At 48.3% G+C, this 21,818-nt stretch overlaps 1 protein-coding gene across 22 annotated transcripts in view; it reads left to right on the forward strand.

The window, feature by feature from the left end:
- Cnih3 (cornichon family AMPA receptor auxiliary protein 3) overlaps window positions 1-21,818 on the forward strand; it is a 202,967-nt gene that overhangs the window by 92,071 nt on the left and 89,078 nt on the right. The window contains exon 1 of one of the 22 annotated variants that reach the window (NM_001166578.2): window positions 2,710-3,618. The exons of the other annotated variants lie outside the window; for them this stretch is intronic. Within the exon in view, the coding sequence (NP_001160050.1) occupies window positions 3,538-3,618 (81 nt within the window). The 5' untranslated portion in view covers window positions 2,710-3,537. Of the gene's footprint in view, window positions 1-2,709; window positions 3,619-21,818 lie in introns of those variants that run through there. 22 annotated transcript variants of the gene reach the window in all.

The following is a 21,818-nucleotide window of genomic DNA, read 5'->3' on the forward strand; positions in this document are numbered from 1 at the left end:
ACCCAGCTACCCAAACGAGGCCACGGTTACCTCCCTTCTGCCTGCTCTCCTCCAAGTCACCACACCTGCATACTCAAAGTCCTGTCCTCTGCCTAGTCATCTCTCAGGAAATGTACTGTCATTTGAAGATGTTACATAAGCTGGGATTCAAAGCCGCCTTTTTGAGAGCTCCCCATTTTCTGTGCCTCTCCCACGGGTAAATGAAATGTACGTGTTAGTAAATTTCTATTTGCTCTCCCTTTGTAAACCTCTCTTTTTGTCTTAGAGGTCTTTTGCAAACTAAGACTCTACGAGGGCTTAAAGACTCGTTATTAATCCCTATAACCCACACACGCATTCATCAGCATGTCAACCACATTATATAAAAGTTTAGGATTTAATTTTTTAAATGATAATTATCAGTCAAAAGATTGATTAAAAATAAAATACATTTTTATACCATAAAACATTTGAAAAATCTTCCGAATTAGACAAATGTTGATAAAAAAACAATTTAAAATTCCATGAAGATATACTTCAAATGTTAAAACATGTACTCAAGCATAATCAAGCATTTCAAACATGAAATATTCAATAGTCATTAAAAAATAACTGTGTCTATATAAGTATACATTCATTTTAAATTCATGATTTCACTTGTTGGAAAACATACCTGCTTACGTGAGAAAGCAACTTAGCTGACACGTTATAAATCAAGACAGTAAAATATTTATTTTCTAGGAAATTCTCACGAACAGCATTTTAATAATTTATTTAAAATGAGACATTTAAACCCCTTTGATGTCGTGGAGTTGAGAATAACACCTTAGACGATATATTATACTTTGTCATTCATACTTCAGGAAAATGGCGTCAGTGGGAAGCAAGTCATGGAAATCCCTTATACAGACTGCGTTCATGTCAACAGAAAGAAAGTCTGGCAGCCCAGATCTCAGAAACATCTCAGAATGCTTCTTCGTTAGTGTATATTAAGTGTTTAAAGTACAGAGTTTTCAGATGCAGAAAGATGAACATTGCATGTTTTTCACAGTGGGTCCTAGCGCCAAATCTTGAGATTTATGTCTTTAACTTGGAGAGTCTGTAGAATTTAGGGGTGTCTCAGAGACTGGCAAAGAATGAGGGATATTGTCATTTGCTCTGCGTTGCCCACTAGAACTGGGTAAGATTCTATTGAGAAGACACGTTGGTCTCAGGACATGGAGAAATCAACCTGGCATTGACTAGGGAGCTTCCTCTCTATCTGAGCTGTCTCTCTTTCATAGTACCTGAAGTCGCTGTTCAGGGTTCTTCTGGTCTATGTGTGCCTCATCAACGGTCTTACCCAGCTGTGAAACCAATGAATCTCAGTAATGACTGATGTGGCAAGATAAGCCCATGGGCACAACAGTTAAGGGGGTAACTAGCTGTCTTTTGATTGGTTTTAAAGTCAGTTACAGGAGCAAACTCCTGCCTGCTACTATATATCTGATCAAGAATCCATGGTTGGGGAATTGTTAATGCCCAGAGGACAACTCTCTACAATTATTTTGCTCAATGGAAGTATCAAACTGTCTTCTAACTTTGTTTCTCTCTCCCTATAGGCTAGCCCAGCTCTCAGACCTCAGGAGAGAAGTGGCTTGTGCAATGGAGGGTAGTTAGTGCAAATCCACAACCTGTCAGGGTGCAGGGGGTGCCCAGCCAGCCACAAATGGACAGCCTTCTCACACCTCTTCTCCCTAAGTTTCAGGGACCATCATGGAGAGGTGGCAGAAGAGGGGACGAAAACCTCTAAGGTACAGAGGCTGGGGAGGATGGGAGTGAAGCATTCTTTTCTGTGCATAAATCTGATGTTCTGAGATGCACCCCAAACCACTGTGTACATCTAGATTCCCAGGGGACTTACTTGCTAGTCATCTTTCAGGACATTTCTTCTTGCTTCCTGGGCTGACTCATCCAAAATCCAAGTTCTATCTGCAGGATTGGAACTTTTTTTTTTCTTCATTGACCCGTTATGATACAAATTTCTAAGATGCTAATCTTTGCCGCAGAGGCACGTATTATCAGTCCCTAACATTTACGGATTGACTGGGTTCCACGTGCTCCCTGTTAGGTCCTGTTGGGTTTGAAGACACTCATCGCCCTTCAGGTTTTACTTAAGGAGGCTAAGAAAGTTGGAAGTAGGGGCGAGTCTGCTTTCAACAGTGTATGTAACCTCTTAGTAAGGACGCAGAGCAACACAGAAACACTTGCTGAAGCCTTGCCTCATCCCACCGCTGCCCGGCTTCCCCTAATCCCAAGGTCAGAGGGAGCAGGATAGTGGAGGATGCCAGGGATCCTGTGAGGGGCTCAAGGCAGAGCTGTAAAGACATCCTAGCTCTGATCATTACAGTTTGGGAAATCTGCCTAAGAAGATCCCAACCAACAGGAGCCCATCACTCCCTTGACCAAGTCCCCTCACTTCCCGCTCTGGTGTGCACGAAAGGTTGGAAGCTTAGGGGCTGCGGTCGTGTCATCGCCAGAGCCTTCCACCTTCCCACTCGCTCGGGGCGCACGTGCACAAAGAGTCCCTGCCCCTCCCGCCTCCGCGCGTGGGGCGGCAAGTTTCCTACAAGAGGAGGGCGCGCACCGCGTCTCCTCCTCGGTCCCCCGCCGCCGCAGTCTCCGCCTGCGGGGAGGGCGCGCTCTGGAGTCGGCAAGGGTGGGGCGCCGCGAGGGAGGGGTCCCAGCGCCGCAATCCTCGCGGCGCCCGCGACAGCAGCAGCAGCAGCGGCAGTAGCAGCAGCAGCAGCAGCAGCAGGTGGAGCCCCGCTCAGCTGCGAGCAGCACTTGGCCGGAAATCTGCGCCGCAGCCGCTGGGCTGGGAGCTGGCCATCTAGGCTGGAGCCCACGCCGTCCCGGTCCGACCCAGTTTCCCAGGCACCGGGTTACCGAAGCCGGCGGCCGGGGAACGCGGTTGGGGCCGGGGACGGATGCATCTCAGTACGCATAGCTGCATTGGGAGACCCTACCCCGGGGCGCGGGGCTAACGGGACCTGGCCCACCTCGGCCACCTAAAGACTTGTGCTCTGGGGACAGAGCAGCTGTGGGATCCGGAGCCCGGGCACCTGGCCCCGCACTGTTGAAGTCTGGGTGGCGTGCTCGCCCCACCTCTTTGCTTGGGCACGGACAGAGAGGGCTCTTTCCAGGGGACCAGACCTCCTTGCCTAGTCCTGAGTGGAGTCCTCGCACCCGATGTCTGTTGGTCTGGAGAACCTCTTTAGTTGACACCGGTCTGGAGGTGTTCTTTGTTGGTTAGGTTTCTTCTTCGGCTAGGGGAACAGTAGTCGCCAGTGACATTCTGTGCCTATGGGCGCTCCAGGTCCTGGGTCTCCAGCCTTGCCGGAATCGTCCTGGCTTCGCTGACCCTCAACTCTGTCTCTGCTTGTCGTGGGTGCTCCTAGCCGTTTGTTTGTTTTTTGACGAGACTGTGCAGACTACACATCTTTCTGGCTCTCATTTGGGAAGGCACTGGTCTCCAAGGTGCGGCTTTGTGTGTGGTGGGATCAGTGGTCCTCAGCCATGGCCTTCACTTTCGCTGCTTTCTGCTACATGCTGTCCCTGGTGCTCTGCGCTGCGCTCATCTTCTTCGCTATCTGGCACGTGAGTAACCTGCAGCCGCTTCTAACTCTCATTTATTCCAAAGCCGACCCCTCCCCCTAAACCCACCCCTCCCCCACAAGCCCACTTCTACTTCCTCATTTCACCCGCCTTTCATACATTGCAGGCGTGGGCGGACCGTGAAGCCAGGCAGAAGTACTTGCTGGGCAGACCTTGTCCATCTTCCCTGTCCGGGGCAGGGGACACAGTTCTTGACATCCCGAGGCTAGGCAGTACCGCCCCGGGCGCCTACCTGCCTTGGCTAAATGAAGCCTCTAGCCGGTGGAGCTTCCCTGCGGGGCACATTCCTGGTGTGGCCAGGTGTCCCAGCCCGGCCAGGAGTAGTGGCTCAAAAGCCGATCTACCCAGCTTCCGCACCCCACCCCCCTTCTCTCTTGCCTGCAGGAGAGAAGAAGCGCTGCCGGTGTCCCCGGCAATTAGTCAAGTAACTATAACAACTAAACATTTAAAATGTCAGCATCTGTGGTGGGTTGCGTTTAGACATAATTGGAGACAAAGTGGAAACACAACCAGAGCGCCTTGTAAGAGGAAGCAAGGAGAGGCCAGGCAGGCGGGGAAGGGAAATCAAGAGAGATGAGAGTCAAGAGAGAAGAGGGAGGGAGGAAGACCAGGATACATAAGGTTCTAGGTGCTGTGGATCTGGACAGGTCCCATCATCTCCAGGGCGCAAGCTTCCACCCAGCATGGTGAGCAGACAGGTCCTAGGTCATCCATCAGGTGTGGTGTGTGGAGCGATGTGGAGCGGAGGACTCCTGAAGGGGAGTAAGGAGGAGGGTACAGGAGGTCCTTGTCTCCTGGGGACTGTGTCACATTTCACAAACCCTTGACCCCCTAGCTTCCTTCTGAGGCTGCTTAAGGGCCCCATTCTCACTCTGGGAAGGCTAAGGAGAGTCAAGGACCCAGCGCCTCACGGGCACCATTAGCAGCCTTGCCCTTCCAACAGGGTTGGGTGATGGAGGGACCCTGAGACCAGCTCCTGGAGGCCTGGTTCTGGGGAGTCTTGGAGAGATTGTGTACAACAAACAGGAGATGACCCAGAAGGAAGGAGATTGAGGAGCAGCTGAGAGGCCGATGTTTTGTCTGAGTGGCGTGTAGTATGAGAGCTCTAAGGGGCCAAGGAGCAGAGGGAGCGCGCCTGGGGAAGAGAAAGGGACTTCTAACCACCGGTCCCTGAAAAGAAACCCTGTAGATCACATCTAAGCTTCCACTTCTTTCTATGCTTGCGTAATCACTTGCCATTTGGTTTAGGGATGTAGAAATAAGGGAGAGGGGGTCCAATGTAGGAAGTCGGGGGCTAATGTGAAAAGTCAGTTAGATGTCATGGGATTTTGTCTGTCTTCTCTGCCCTGGATTGCTTGATCTGTTGTACTGCCCACAGTAGGACTTCGAGGATGTTGGCAGTTATAAAGAAAAGAACAAAACAAAACAAAAAACCCAGTCGCCATCTCTGGATAGGAAGAGCAGGGATTCAAGGTAGGAAGTGCTTTAACATACAGTAGAGTTCTGCTCCCAAGGAACTTTCTCAGCTTCTTCGTATCTGGAAAGGCTAACACTTAGTTTGATGTTTCTCCCTGGTTTTGCTTTGTCCTGGTTTTTCCTGGTTTTCCTGGTGGCAGGCCCTGAGAGTACCCATAACTCCTTCAGACTTGATGGTCCCTGCACTGGTCCTGAAGCAGGGTGCAGTCACCAGAGAGAAGTCTCTTCTCTCCCTCAGAGTGTATGTGTGTGTGTGTGGGGGGGTATGGGGAAGGTAGTACATATACTCTAGAACAAGGTGATCAAGTAGATGATTTGGGCAGTGAAGTTGAGCAAGAGACATGGGAATGACAGTTGCATGTCCTGGTGTCCCCAACTCTCTTCTCCCAATCTGACCCCTCCTAAACTACCCTCCCTATAATGAAATCAAACCCCAAGTCAGGTCCTGTTGGCACCCCTAGTGGGAGCAACAACACAGTGACAGCAGGGTCAGTCCACTTCCTAGACTCTTCCTTCTCTGTATGAATCAAGCAATCCAACCCCCACCACAGAGATCTGGTACCTGAACGCTGAAAGGGGAACTCGGAAACAGTCTGACTTCCCGATACACATACACTGTGCTTGTGGGTTATTTGTGGAATGGTGTAATCATTTCAACCAAAAATTCAGGAGAGTTAGTCGATGGTGCATTTGCCTTCTTTCCGGCATCTTATATTTCTACACATTTCCTGGTGAGTCATGCTGATTGTTTTGTATGTATTGGCATCCCAAGTAACAAATCAGCATTTAATAAACAGTGGTCGAAATGCCAGTCACCCTGGGCTAAAAGAGATGCAGGGGGTGTTTCTTTCCTATTTACACACATGTGCATACCTGCTTAGGGGGAGTAATAGAAGTTACTATTTATCCACCGTGTAGTTTGGAGAGGACCCGTCAGATGTATCTATCTCTGGTTAGCCCTCCTCCCCTCCCCCACCTGCCCCTGGATGTCTAGAAGCAAAGATGGATAAGGCTGGCTAACTGCACATTTAAGCCTTGTGGTTTGTTTGTTTTTGTTTTTTGGTTTTGTCGTTGTTGCTTTGTTTTTAGACCACGGCTTTGTGTTCTTCATGCATCTTGTCTCTTACACACCAGGGCATCATTTAGTCCCCACAGATGACTTCTTACACGTGAAGAAACTATGGCTCTGAGAGATTCTGAAACTTGTCCAAGCTTGTGCTCTAGTGTGTGTTAGGCTTGGGATTTGAACTGAGTCTGTGAGACTCTTATGGCCAAGTCCCTGCCCCAGCTATAATCACTGGCTCTGGATTATTGATTTAACAATAGTTTCTTCTCCAAATATTCCTTTCTATGTAAGGGAGATATTTAGAGTTAGACTTTCTGACTGGAAGATAGCAAGGCTCAGGGTATTAACATTTAGTCCACCCTGGCCTGGGACTCACGCTCATCCTAACTTTGTCTCCAAAGCGCTAGGCCTGCAGACATTTACTACACCCACACCCAGCTCCATGCATTCCTCTTTAAAAGAAGAGCCTCTGTTTCACCTTCTTACAAACTAGACTTTACTTATAAAAGCAAAAGGATACAGGTTCATTTCCAAAAAGTTTGAAAAGACAACAATATGCAACGAGAAAACCACTACCCACCTTTCTGTCCATAAAAGATTGGATTGGGTGGTGTGTGTGTGTGTGTGTGTGTGTGTGTGTGTGTGTGTGTGTGTGTGTGTGCACGTGTGCGTGCATTTTAAAAGCTTCACGTGGATGTTTAGAAGGGAAAAATCTCACAAGTGTTCTGAGCAGTTCACTCTGTGGAGTGATGTCTGTTTCCAGCCAGTCTGAGATGAACAGTGTTTACTCACATTTCAGAATCCTTTCTGCTCCAGCTTGGCCGAGGCTCTTTGCAGACGGTCTCATTATATAAACACAGATGAGGCCGTTCTTTGAAAAGATCAAAGATGCATTACTGTTTATTTCAGGCTTTTAGTTTTCCAGGTTTTTTCATATTTATCCATCCATATATTTATGTGTCTGTCCATCCATCCATCCATCCATCCACCCATCCATCCATCCATCCACCTATCCACCCACCCATCCATCCATTCACCCATCCACCCATCTACCCATCCATCCATCAGCCTGTCTGTCCATTTGTCCATCAGTCTGTCTGTCTGTCTATCTATCTATCTATCTATCTATCTATCTATCTATCTATCTATCTGCATTGGTGTTTTGCCTGCATATATGTCTGTGTGAGGGTGTCAGATCCCCTGAAGGTGTAATTACAAACAATTGTGAGCTGCCATGTGGGTCCTGGGAATTTAACCTTCTCCTGGAAGAGCAGCCAGTGCTCTTAACTGCTGAGCTATCTTTATGTTACCATTTTTCAAGCTTTTAATATCTAGTTCCTCTGAACTTCAGTAATTAACAAATAAAATTAGTTCCTAGTGAAGCTCTCTAGAAAGACTTGATGTATCACCCCATCTTGAAATGGATTTGGGCTCATGGTAACATTTGCCCTTGGAGTTTGAACGGACTTCACAGGCAGTAATGAGTACCAGTCTGCGGAGGGGCAAATTTTCCTAGACAAAGCGCCTTCATTTCTGAACCTTTCAGCCAGTTCTAGCCTGTCCCAGACCAGCCACTAGGAATAGATATCAGTTTCTCCAGTTACCCAACCATAAAAAAAAGAAAGAAAGAAAGAAAGAAAGAAAGAAAGAAAGAAAGAAAGAAAGAGAGAGAGAGAAAGAAGAAAGGGGAGAGGGGTGTTTTGTGAAACAGAACGCTTGGGGCTCACTGTAACCTTTTCCCCAGAGACCCTCTTTGACCTGTTCTGAGCTGAGGGCAAACATGAGCACTTTCCAGGGTTTCTCTGGCTAACACTGCTGGTCTGTTTGGATCAAGCCATCCTTCTGCATCCAGGGTAAGGCACCTGCAGCAGTCGCCTGTCCTTTCCATCCCCTGCCTCCCCACGGTCTCTCTCCATCTCTGCAGAAAGAGAAAAACCTTTTCTGTCCATCCTTGTTCTCCACAGCTGAGGATGATTCTGGGGGCTCAGAGATGCCTTATCATCTTCACAGCAGATTCTCCAGCTCTTTCATCTGGTCCACTTCTGGCTGCTCTTGGAGACCATGCCCTAGGTAGCAAGGGAACAGACGTCCTTTGTGAACCCTGGTGCTTTGGAAGTTGGAGAACTACAACTGATGCTAAGAAGACCAACCCTTTCGGGAGGCTCGTGACCGGTCATACTATTGTGGAGGGGTCTTCCCACAGGAGATGGGAAGCACTGATAAACTTGGGGGGTGGTTCTTCCTGTCTGCTGTGGTATTTGTTTCTTGTTTTAGCTTGTGGTGAGTGCTGGCTGGCCCACTCCCAAAGACAGTCTTGTCACCATTGTATCTTCATCAATCATGTTGTAAGGATAGAGGAAAGGACAGACTCGAGGCTCTGGAAACAAGCCCGTGCTGGCTGGCAGAGCTTCCTCAGTCGTTGATGTTTCCAGACTTCCTAAGGTGAGATGTGGCAGAGCCACAGTTTCCCTGACTCCCCGGTCTCTGAAGAAAGGCAGGTGAAGCTGCGTGGTCTCGTCATGGGTATTTCTACTTGTCCCAAACCTGACACCACACTTGGCTTTACTTTCCTCCTGTTCCCTCTGGCCGCTGCATTCTGTTCTGTGCTGTGCATTCCTGTGGCTCTGTGCTTTATTCTCTGGACCTGTTTTCTCCTACCAATATCCTTTCCAGAAGGAGAGAAGCGTCTCATTTTCCCACCATTGTGCTGTCTGGACAGCATCCTCTCCACCTTTTGCTGTCACTGTCATCTGCCTCTGTGGGCCACTCTCTGAAGGACCCATCAAGGATTGGATGTAGTCGTGGACACTTTCTCACTGACTTACTTTGTGGTCGGTCACCTGACCTCCTGTCAGAGACTACCTCTGCCTGTCACTCCAGGCAGCCCTGGCCCTCTTGCTTCCACTCTGCTTGGGATCCCTGCTTTGACTGTAGCTTCCCCTTTCCTCAGGGCCTTGCCCCTTGAGGACATGATTCTCTTTAAGCTCATCCATCTCTTGGCTCATCTGTGTACATCTCCTTTATGTGACTGCGTTACCTTTGTGATGGGTGCCCTCTATTTAGTGACAATTTCGGAGTTTTGGTTTCTTTGAAAAACACAGAAATAGTATGGGGATGTGTTTCCTTTTCAATCAGGTATGGGATGTGGGACTACCTCAGCTTGACCACAGAGGGTGACTCCGACTTGCCTCGTGCTCTAGTAGGGGTGAGATTTTTGCCAGTTGCAGATGGTCTCTGCGATTGTGTGACATTTGGAATTCTGGGAGTTTTCAGAGGGAATGAAAATGCTGGGACCCTGAGAAGTGTGTGTGGGGGGGGTTGGTTGTTGTTGGTAGTGGTTTGTTACATAGTTGTGTGCAAAGAAGAAACAAGAAGAAATCAGATATCCTGATTAAACTTAAGGAAGCCAATCCCCCTAATCAGCAGGAAGTAGTCTAGTTCTGGGTCAGGCTTGATTTGTTTTTCCTGAGAGCATTGTATCCCATCAAAACTGGTCTTCTGGGTTTTCGTCTCACCCGACTGAATCTATAGGATGATGTCATTATGCAGGTGAAGGCAGGTACAGAATAGGACGAGGCCTGTCATTGGATGAGAAGGAAGAATGGGCGGGAGAAAAGTTTGAGAGAGGAGGAGACTGTAACGAGAGGGGAACAGCTGAGAGAACATGGAGGCCGATGTTAAGATTCCTCTGCACATTTACAAGTTGTTATGACTATTCTTAAGGAATGGATGTGTACAGGATTTTATGTGTCTAGATGAACAAACTGTATCTTACCTAGGTGGGCAGTTTATATCCTTATCAACTGGTTGTAAGTTAATTGCGTGGATGTATTGTACATGGAGCATTGAACACATAAATCTGGTTGTTGGATTCCAGTTTGCTGAGTAATGATGTCACTGGGTAGTTGGGAGTGTGGACAGAGTCTGTGACAAGAAGCCGTGATAGGCTATAGAATGCTTGGGGCTAGCGTGGCGGGGGCCATGCTAGCACGGCCTGCGGAATGAGATGATAACAGGTGTGGTGACAACTGGCCAAGGGGGCAGTGTGTGAACGCAGTAACAGAGAAATAGCTGGAGCACGTGGATCTGCACGGAGTGGGAACTCGCGGGACTAGGCTGTGCGCCCTTTTTATATTATACCGCAACATGAATCCATATGCTGCAACCCTCCCGGAGTGAGTTCCGATAGCGGAGAGGATCTCTGCGTGCCATCTCCAGAAGAAAACCCTTCCTGGCCTCTCTTACCCACAAAGCTTAGCAGCCTTCCAAAGCTAAGTCCAGATAATGGTTCCACCCCATTTGACACTGTCCGCTCCAGTCAGTTCCCAAATGGGCTCGTTCGCTTCCCTGGAAGGCTGTCTACTCATCCCATTCCCTGTTGGGCTGGCTGAATTCCACTCTCACATTCCCCGAGAAGACTCCACTGCCCCTTGTTTATTTCCCCTGTCCCCCTTGTACCCCACGGTTCCGCTGGCCTACAGGTCCTTGGGGACTGGAACAGCTCCCGTTTGTGTGGCCTCAATATCCAGGCCATGGGTGGCGTGATGATTAGAGCAGTTACTGCAGAACAAGTCAGTTCAGCATCTGGCTAATTTACTGGCCAGCCAAGCTTGACAAACTCTGCCTTGACGAATAGTTTCCTAGACCTATAACAGTCTTATAGATGGTTTCTAAAATTATACATTCCTGGACCTGCAGGAGGCATCTCAGGTCTGGCGGCTCTGGCTGAGAGGGAAGGTTCCCTACTGTTCTATTGCTGTGAAGAGAGAACTCACAGAAGGGCAACTCACAGAAGGCATTTAATTAGGGGCTTGATCACAGTTTTGGAGGGTTAGTCATGTCCATCGTGACGGGAAGCATGCAGCACACAGGCGTGAGGCTGGAGCAATAGCTGAGAGCTTACATCTCACCTAGAAGCACGAGGGAGGGAGAGAGTGAGGCTGCACCTGGCACGAGCTTTTGAAATCTCAAAGCCCTCCCCCCCGCCCCTCAGTGACACATCTTCTTCAACAAGGCCATACCTCATTCATAATCCTTGACCTGTCCACCTGCTGGGAACCAGACATTCAAATATGTGGGTGCTTGTTAAAATCACCACAGTGGTGAACTTCAGTTCAGTATCTCTAGGCAGAGGGGAGATGCTCAAAGGGCCAAGGCAGGGGGGTGAAGGTGAGTTTCACCTTGCTGGATGGAGGCTCAACAATGATCTTATCAGGTGACTTCAGCCCAGGAGGTTGCATTTGGGGCACTGTATCGCCATTGCAGGGGCTGATGCTGGTGTTAGATAGAAGTCCCACTGGGTAGCTGGGATACCCATTTGTGTGTTTGCATGATGAGATGTGTCATGTGGTACATGCTGAGCCCAGAGCAGGATGTCAAGTCTCTTCCTCTACTGCCTTGAGATAGGGTCTCTTACTAAACTAAAAGCTTGCACTTTTGGCTAGGCTGGGTGGTCAGTGAGCTCTTAGGATCAGCCTATTTCCACTTCTCAGTGGTGGGATTACAGGTGTGCATAGCCATGCCTGTTGTTGTTGTTGTTGTTGTTGTTGTTGTTGTTGTTATTATTATTATTATTATTGTTATTATTATTATTATTAAGGTAGGTCCTATGGATTCAAACTCAGGTCCTTATACTTGCAAAGCAAATATTCTTACTCATCGAGCCATCTCACCAGACCCTGTGATTACCCATCTCTCTTAGGGTTTTACTGCTATGAACAGACATCATGACCAAGGCAAGTCTTATAAAGGACAACATTTAGTTGGGGCTGGCTTACAGGTTCAGAGGTTCAGTCCATTATCATCAAGGCAGGAGCGTGGCAGCATCCAGGCAGGCATGGTGCAGGAGGAGCTGAGAGTTCTACATCTTCATCTGAAGGCTGCTAGGAGAAGACTGGCTTCCAGATAGCTAGGATGAGGGTCTTAAAGCCCACACCCACAGTGACACACCTACTCCAACAGGGTCACACCTTCTAATAGTGCCACTCCCTGGGCCAAGCATATACAAACCTTCTCACCATTGAAATTTTATTACATTTATTATGCGTGTATATGTGCATGTATATGCATATGTACACAGCCACAGTACATGCATGGGGGTCAGAGGACAACTTGTGGGAGTCACTGTTATTTCTTTCTACTGTGTGGGTCTTAGAAATCATACTTCAGGCTGTCAGGTTTGGTGGCGAGTGCCTTGTCCTGCTATGCCATCTCCCCAGTCCCCGTGAGACCCATTTTTGATCATGATTATGAAATACACAGTTCCCACATCACTTGGCAACCAGATGTAGATCATCTCCTTGTGGCTTGGGGGGGGGCAGATATTAAATTCCAGCTGATGTCTTTGCAGTTCAGGTTGCTTCTTATGGTGGCTGACGGGACTTCAGAGAGGAAACTGAATTGTTCTGAGTAGAGGATGCACCAAGTGAGTCCTGCTCCAGACAGGGAAGACAGGGAAGCTGTGTCCATGTATCCAACCTCAGATCTGGGAGGGGAGGGGACTAGGGCAGCTGCTGCTGGAGGGGGGGGTCATTCGTGTCCAGTGTCTGAATCTTCATGGGTGACCGAGACTTCTGAATGCTTAATAGCACTGGGAGTCTGATTAAATCCCATAAAGGTCATGAAAACTCCCAAGTGCACAATTAAATCCTGAGTTGGTCTCTGAATACCAATGTAGAACTTAATGATGAGGCTGGCAAATATTTTTTAATTTAGCATAGAAAGAGAGGCTTTCTTACATGTGCTAAAACGAAGCTGAAACGAAAAGGATGAGAAAGGCATCCAAATCAAGAGTGGGATGATAGACTGAAATGGGGCCACCAGCATTTTTGCATGCATGGTGTGGTACTGTCGATGGTTAAGTGTCAGCTTGATTAAAACTAGAAGCACCTGGGAGGAGAGTCTAAATGAAGAACCGTCAACGTGGGGTTGGCCTGTGGACCTGATTATGAAGGATTGCCTTAATTAACTTAATCAGTGTGGGAAGATCCAGCCCACTGTGGGCGGCACCATTTCCTAGGCACGGTTCCCAAACTGTTTAAAAGAGTGGAGAAACAGCTGAGTACAAGCAAGCAAGCATGTATATATCCTCCTGTGTTCTCACAATCATGAATGTAACGGGGTCGAGCTTTTTGAAATTCTTTCCTTGATTTCCCCACAATGATGAATGGCCACCTGGAATTGTAAGCTGGCACAAACATCCCCCCCTTCCCAAAGTTGCTTTGTATCAGGATGTTTCATCACAGCAACAGAAAGGAAACTCAGAACAGCGTTGTAGACATTAAAAACCATGAGAGGCTTGGTTAGATGAACCTGCAGCAGGGAATGGGGTTGAAAGACTCAGCTTAAACTCTTTATGCGCTGTAGGAAGATACTGGGCATTGTCGACATCTGCCGACCTTTGACCTTTGAGCTTAGCCTCTCACTAGTCACCATCTCAGGGTCCCAGCACCAAAGCTAGACTGTTGACCCTTGAATATGGTTATTTATTACTCTTGCCACAAGGAAAAAATCATGTCTCCTGGATCTAAATTCTCCATGTTCTTTTCTACTGTATGCCTCTGTTGCCATTCTTTTTTTTAACCGTTCTTCCATTTCAGTCTGTCGCCTGCTCCCATGACATGACAAACTTGGGAGGCTCATTTGTGCCTGTGTGTGTGTGTGTGCACGTGTACAAACACTCTTGTGTATGCATATATTTTCATGTGTGAACGTGTGCCTTGGCTTCTCAGCAGATGTAGAAGCTGACCACAACAACATGCTTACAGTCTCACTGAGAGGTTTAAGGAACACGTTGGATGCACGTTGAGCACATGGCTGACGGGTGGTGGCTCTCAGACAGCTGACAGGAATAAGTGCCCTCTGGGAGCTTCATTTGACCTGTGAAACCAGAGGCTTATGTGTTTCCTCATTTGAAGAAGAGGAGCCGAAGCTTTGGGGATCGTGGTGACCCCTGCAAGGCGCTGCCAAGCAGGTGGCCCTGCTGGGTAGTGTGTACAGAGGATGAGCACGACACACATTGGGATGTTCCTGCATCTTCCCTGTGCCTGGAAGAGGAATCACGGTATGGAGCTGGCGGCTTCCTTCTGTCTCCAGGACTTGCGCACAGTGTACCTGTTTGGTACAGAGTTCAGGAGCCCAGATACCATTGCCTGAGAGAATGGTTTCTCCAAGCCTCCCTCCTCCCTGTTACCTCAGAACTTGGCACCTCTCTCTCTCTCTCTCTCTCTCTCTCTCTCTCTCTCTCTCTCTCTCTCTCTCCTCTACAAAGGCATTTCACCTACTCTTCTCATAAGCATTACAGATACTCCAGGTCTCCACATTACCAACATCACATTGCTCTCTTTTTTCTCGTTAGTGTATGGTCTCACTTTCAGGTGGGAGGGCTGGAAGTTTGGCTAGGGTGAGGAGGGCCTTGCCACTTCACAAGCTCAGAGGAAGCCGTGAAAGAGGCACGGGTAGGAAGGCGGCCAGCTGGCTTGCCTCTACAGCTTTCTGCCTGTTCATATTCTCCTGGCTGCCCAGGGTGGACAGCATACATGCAGCTCAGCGGGGCACGGGAAGAGTGGGAGAGCAGCTGACTGTCAGAGGAAGGGTGCGGGATGGCTCCTGGTGAGGAAGGCACAGCTCACAGCCCTCTGAGTGAGGAGCTCCTTAGCCCAATCTGCTCTACAGGGCCTCCGAGGCTTCCTTAACTACCTGGCTCTGAGGCCAGTGTCTTAGAATAAGAAGTTGGACTGGGGATTGTGGTAGAATATCTGAACCATAAAATGATCCTTGAAAGTATAGTCTTGGCAGAGTGTCTTTGTGACATTTGCCAGGCCCCGAGTTCAGTTCTTGGCAGCAGAAAAACAACTGCAAACAAGAAAAACACAATTAGCCCACTGTAGCTAAAGGCTTGACTATGGACTCAATCCATTCAGGCACATGGAGGTCAGGAGCTGGCTACTTCCTTCCTTCTCTAGAACTTGTGCAAACGCCAGTCAAATGAGTACTGGATTGGACTGGCTTCTGCCCAGATGTCGGTTAATTGGTCTTGTGCATGGCTAGAATCAGCCCTGCTCCCCAAGTTGCCTGTTTCCTTTAGTTCTGTCCTGCATCTACCCTTTGACTAAATGTCCCCTACTACCCATGAGAGAAAGGGGTCATTAGGCCTGCAGTTTCTGCTCTGGGGTCTGTAAAGCTTCTCTCATATCTTTAACATTCGATTTTTTTTATTGTGGTACAATACAGAAGATAGTTATTGTTTTATCTGTTTTAACCCTTAGACACTTCCTAAGTGCATGGAGTGTATTTTGTACCCGTCCACCACCCATCTCCAGAACTTCACCTCTAGACTGGAACCCACCAGTTGAATGCCCCCCATCCCCCTTAGTCCTGGCATCTGCCTCTCCACTTCCTATGATGTATATATTTTCTTCATCTAAGTAAGGTATCTTATATAAATTGAGCATGCACCATTTTCCTTTCGGCCTGGCTTGTTTCACTTAGCACAACGTCTTTAAGGCCCATCCAGGAGATGGCATATATCACAATCATGATATATTATTAGCTTGTATAATGTTCCACTAGATGTATGTGCTATATGTTACATATCCATTCATCTATCAGTGTACACTTGGTAGGATGCTGAATCTTGGTTGTCGACTGGATTGAGAGATGCCTAGAGAATGGGCGAGGCACACTCTGGGTGTGGCTGTGAGGGCATTTCCAGATACGACTGGAACATAGATAGGAGACTCTAAAGACTCACCTTGAATGTGAGTGGCCCCATCTAGGAGGCTGGGACGTGGACTGTGTGAGGCAACTAATAAATTCCCTGTTGTAATCATGCACGCTCTTGGTTTAGGTCCTCCGGAGAACCCTGACTAATCCTCTTGACTTACTCCGTCTTGTCATTGTGAATGACACTGCTATGAACACAGTGTGCAGATGTCTGCCCAAGACTGCTACCAGTTCTCCCGTGTAAATACCAGAAGCAGAACTCCATGATCATGTGGTATTTTGTGGTTCTTCTAATCTTACGTAGAGAAATTTTCTTCTAAGTCATCTTTTCTGTACGAACTCTCTGCTATTCCTTGATCCTCTGGCCCCTGCCAGGTACCACTGGAGTTAATCATACTTCTGTTACTGGGACCAAATGCCTAAGAGAAACCATTTAAGGGCCCAAAGAGTTCTTTTGCTGACTTAAGAGTCTATCAGGGCAGAATAGGTCCCATCAGTGCAGCCAGGAAACAGAGAAGGGAGAGGGGTCCGAGACTTATCCCATAAGAAGAAACTTCCAATAGCCTAATTCCTTCAGCTAGGCCCAACTTCCCAGAGTTTCCAGAACTTTCCAAACTAACATCACTAGCGACTAGGCTTCCAACAGTGGACCTCTGGGACACCCCAGATGTGTACACTGAAATACTTGGCTGGTTTTATTGTATTACTTCTAGTCTGCACCATTTCTTCCAGGGGATTCCATCAGGAAGAGATTGCCAGTGTTTCCCATGACTTTAGGGCTGAGAACATTTAGGGCTGTATAGAAACTGACAAGTACGTCTGCTATTAGGAGATAAAAAGGGTATCTTGCAAAAAAAAAATTTTGTAGTTCATTAAAACCTGATTTGCATTTTCTTTTTATCTCGAGTCACTACAGAGGTGCAGCCTGCCCTTGGGGTGAAAGGTGAGGGAGGGGTGGGCCAGGCAGGTAGCCTTATCTGGCCTGTAAGGGAGCTGAGAACTCACACTTTCACTGTGGGGGCCTATGCTGTGCATGGCAGTGGAAATGGGCATAGGACATCTGTCAGTTCACTGGTGACAACTGGAGGCTAGTTGTATTTTCTAGCTTTTTGTTTGTTTAAATTCTGCCTGGAGAATTAAAAACTAAAGTGTGTGTGCTTTCAGCCAGATTCATTAAAAGATATAGTTAGGGGCTGGAGAGATGGCTTAGTGGTGGAGAGAGCTTGCTACTCTTGCAGAGGACCTGGGTTCAATTTTAGGCACCTAATTGGCACCTCACAGGCATCTGTAATTCCAGTCCCCAGGGATCTGACACCCTCCTCTGGCTTCTCTAGGCATTGGGCATTCATGTGCTGTACAGACATACATGCAGGCAAAACACCCATTCATTGAAAAAAAAAAAAAAGGAAAACTAATCCCTGCCTCATTATCACCAAAAAAGTCACAGCTGGGCAAGTCTCATGCTGATGCAGACACCTGTCTTGTAGGGGATACTTTGTTCTCTTTCCTGTAGCAGAGCGAGGGGAGGAACTGTCCAGGAGGCTACATTGGTGTAGTTGGCAGAGTGTGGTTGAATGTTCTAGGGAGAACAGCTGGACCCTGAGCCTGTGGCTGAGGGCTCCTAACTCTGTTACCCACCCTCCTACAGAGTGCCAGCAGCCAGGAACCACACTTAGGAGACTGTCTGGCCAGTGGGAGCTAGAGCTGATGACCCTTTGAAGGTCTGTAAAAGCCATAGACAGTGTGTTTAAGATAGGCTTTGACTGACCCATTGGTTCCCTTTCTCCCAGTCTTTCTCTCTCTCATAGAGAAAAACCACAGGCAGGCTCCTCGTGGGCCTTCTTCTTCATTCATTGGCTTCCCATTCATATTCTTTTCAGGTACAGCTACCACTTACATTGTTTACATTGTATCCAGCAGCAGGTAGGTAGAGCTCAGCTCCTCACCACTCCCCTGCAGGGGCTCTGGGAAGGTTGCTTTAGAAGTCTGTGGTTGTTGTAATGGTCCTAGAACAGGGGACTCCATTTCTTGCCGCCCTCCCAGCCCCTCCCCTCTGCGCCTCTGTTTTATTTGTCCACTCTTCCTCCCTCTTTGCTCCTTTCTCCATTGCTCTTGGGTTCCTTTTATTTCTTCTCGCATGTGCCTCAGATCTCCTGAAGACTGCACAGTGTCGCTTAGCCCAGCTGGTAGGTTCCAGGGCTGGGAAGTAAGCTGCCACCACCTCCCACCTCCATGATGTCTGGAACCGTGGGCTGACATTTCCAGAGCATCAGTCTTCAGCATATTTTCTGGTTCTCTGTTCACATGGTCCATTTTGACTTTAGGATCCATTTCTCCTGCTGGGGAAAAGTGCAGGGGAGGAGAAGGGAGTCTTGGCACCAGCTCCTTTTTTCTTCCTCATTGGCAACTGATTCATGAACTCTAAAAAAAGAGTTGATAGCAACATGGCTGGCTAGCAGTGGCATCCCAGATGGCCCCCTGTATAATAGAGACACTTGTATCTTGGCTAAAAGAACTATTTAAATGTGTTCTGCAAACCTGACTAGGAAAAGGAATTAGTAACTTCTCTGAAGGAGTGTGGCTAGGGAGGGGTTAAATGATGATCTAGTTCTGGCAAGATGAGGAAATAGAACCTGAGAAGTCTTGAGAGTCAGGATGGGGGCATAGATTGTGAGGGTACCGCTCTACTTCATGGGTGTCCCAGGATACCAGGAGAGAGGTCCAGTATGAACCTGTGCATGTGGACAACATGCTACATGTCTGGTTGCTGTGTCTGTTTTGTACACTGCTTCACAGTGTTTCCAGACAGACCAGGACCCCACAGGACCAATTTGGAATTGTTGTGTAGATGGTCGCATTTCCCAGTTGTGTGGTCACATTCTATTCCAGCGACTCTGCGGGCTGCCTAAAATCTGGAACAGATATTTGTTATCCTTATTGTCACAGGTCATTGTAGGTCATTGGGTGAAGCAGGGGCCCTTCATTTGATGGGGGTGTGTGTTTCTGGATTGCCATGGCAACAAACTGGTGCTAGGGGCTCACAAGGATGGAGCAAGAGAAAAGGCTGGGAAGTTTTTCTGTCTGTATGTCTATGTGTCTGTCTGTATGTATGCATCCATGCCTGCCAGCCTACTTCCCCAATTCTATTTAAATAAGGTCTTTCTATTGAGCCCTGACTATCCTAGAACTTGCTCTATAGACCATGCTGGCCTCTGCCTTCTCAGGGCTGGGAATAAAGACCTACATACACCACCACTCCTAGTTCAGGAACGAATTCTTAAGCCCTGCCGAGATTGAGTGTGTTGGATGGTGGGCAGGGTGAAATGGTCTCTGAGAGATTGGGATCATTATCTGAGGACAGGACAGGGCTGGAATCAATGTGCTGTCACTTGAAGCCACTCCTTCATTGCTGGGTTGAGACTGATCCCAGACTACTTTTTCTTGGAGGTTCTGGAAACCGATTGGGAATTGAGCAGAGGCCAGCATCACATATGTGCTGACTGGAGAAAAGTCTGGTGTTTGGTCTTGACACGGTTTTCTCTCATTGGTTGGCAGTTTTAGACATAAAGTCGTGGCCTAGAAAGGGGCCAGCAGCTGACAGGCTGTGCACTCTCAGCAAACCTCCCCAAACCTCATGCAGCCCCCACACCTCCCAAGTCTCCATCTCCTTGTTTGTGATGTACAGGACCCGGAGGAGGAAACCCGAGACCCACCAGTTCTGGGTTCCACCATTCTTCCCCCACATGCTGCCAGGGTCTTTCTGTTTCCTTCCTCAGTTTTTCTGGTCTTTCTTATAGTCTCAGGTTCTGTGAAGTGGTGTATCATTAAGGTTCATGGAAATCAGTCTAAAGAGGGATTTCTGGAAAGGAGCTGGTACTCACTGAATGGAGAAAACAATCTTGAGAACCAGCATTAAAGTGCAGAATGACCAGCTTTGGCTCTCTGCTCTGGTCTCTCTCTCTCTCTCTCTCTCTCTCTCTCTCTCTCTCTCTCTCTCTCTCTCTCTCTCTCTCTCTCTCTCTCTCTCCCCCTAGGAGATCTTGTATATGATACCTTTGACTAAGCATGACAGAGTTTCAAGCACAGTGGAAGGACCTGGGTCACTGTCCCTCTAGGACTGTGCTAAAGGCGAGTGAACAGAGAGAATTCCACAGAGTTCAGACCATAGGGAAAATGTTTTGTAAGGGTTGGGGACCAGAAATGCCAACGTGCACTACCTGGTCACCTAGCCTCTCATCTTGCCCATGCTCAAGAAAAACAAGCATCTTTCTAAAACCAGAATTGCTATCACGTCGTCACAGAGCCTTGAATGTCTTGCCTTCCTGTGAGCTGGGAGCAAAGACCTTATTTAGCTTGGGTTTTTCAGCTCGATGAGGCTGGCCATCTGTGGTCTGGCCAGCAGGACTGACTCACTGTGCTGACAGCCCTGAATGTATCCCTCCCCCAGGTGATGACTGTCCATCAGCTCTTAGCAAAGGGCTGCCCTCTCCTCATCAACACTTCTGAGGCCCAGGAGGCAGCAGCATGCTTTTGTTAACCATCATTCCCCACCCCTGAGGCTCCACAGCCAGCTCCTGAGCAAAGCTCCTTGGATAGATGGAACAGCCGCAAGTGTAAATCAAGAGTGAGGAAAAAGGAGTCCCCGGTTAGGGAGATTGGCTTAATATAAGGAACTGAGTTTGATCCCCACAGCACACATAAACAAGCTAGGTATGGTGGCACATGCTTGTAACCCCAGAGTAGCAGAGGCAGAGGCAAGCAGATCCCTTGAGTTGGCTGACCCATCAACCTAGCCTAGTGGGTGAGCCCAGGCTAGGGAGAGACTGGATGGTGCCTGGGCAGTGATTGGCCTCCTCCACATTCCTGTGCACACACTGAGTGGTTCTTCCCTTGACTCTGCTCCTGACCCACCATGGCCCCGTGAACCTGTGCTGAGAAGTTCCCTGCTACACACAGCCAGCCAGGCAGGACCCTGTCTGTGTCACTTGATATGACAGTCACATCCCCAGCAGTGTCCTCGCTTGTGGGACTGGAGAACTGGCAACTTTCGCTGTATACAGAGTACATGGTTTGGCTCTGTGAATGGGAGGTTGGCATGGTTCACCTCTTCAGGGGAACTGTGATTCTGTGTCTCAGAGCTGTGGGCTGCCTGGCTCTTCTGATAAAAGCAGTTTTGCCACCATGCTGGGATGGTTACACAGGGGTCAGAGGAGGAAGTGAAAGCCACCAGAGAAATGGCTGTGGCTATGGCATTGCCAGTTAGAAGTAAGTTCTTTAAGGAAGCCGGTGAATGCAGGGTCTAGTACACATGTTGATCCAGACGCCATGGGACAGCCTGGCTGGCTGTTGTTTACACGAATGCGTACCCCGCCCAAGCCGTGCGAAAAGCTTCGCTGCTGACTGACCTGCTTCCTTGTTTAAAGATTTCCTCCTTCTATTAACACACTAATCACCACATTTGTGCAAGAGGAGCAAGGTAGTAGCTGTGTAGTCCTCCAAACCCTCAGGGCAGTGAGAGGGCTTGGGCTTGCGGCTAAGCCAGGAGCAGTGTGACTACCTTGTTGCTAAGAGTGCATGCACTTCATCCTGGCTGACAGTGCTGTCCCATGGTGGACATTGGTGGGGGTGGGAGGGTGGGTAGGGTTTCTTCTCTGTTGTTCTGAATCCAGACTGGATTTCCCTTCCCATTTGAAACTGAGAGTCCTTTAACCCCAGTGGCAAGGTGACATGGCCAAAGCCACAGCTGTGGGAAGCAAACCCCAGAGGGAGTTCTTAGTCCCCTATGTACCAGATTTGTGGTCTGTAAGTGCTTTACAGCAGCGTAAGTCAAGAATATGGTCAAGTGTCCTTGGTCCTTTCAGCTGCGTGTGCAAGGAAGTCACAACTGGATTTGGCGAATTAGCTTGTTTTCTAGATG

Source organism: Rattus norvegicus, chromosome 13 (assembly GCF_021556685.1).
Source record: "Rattus norvegicus strain SHRSP/BbbUtx chromosome 13, alternate assembly SHRSP_T2T, whole genome shotgun sequence".
NCBI classification, from domain to species: domain Eukaryota; kingdom Metazoa; phylum Chordata; class Mammalia; order Rodentia; family Muridae; genus Rattus; species Rattus norvegicus.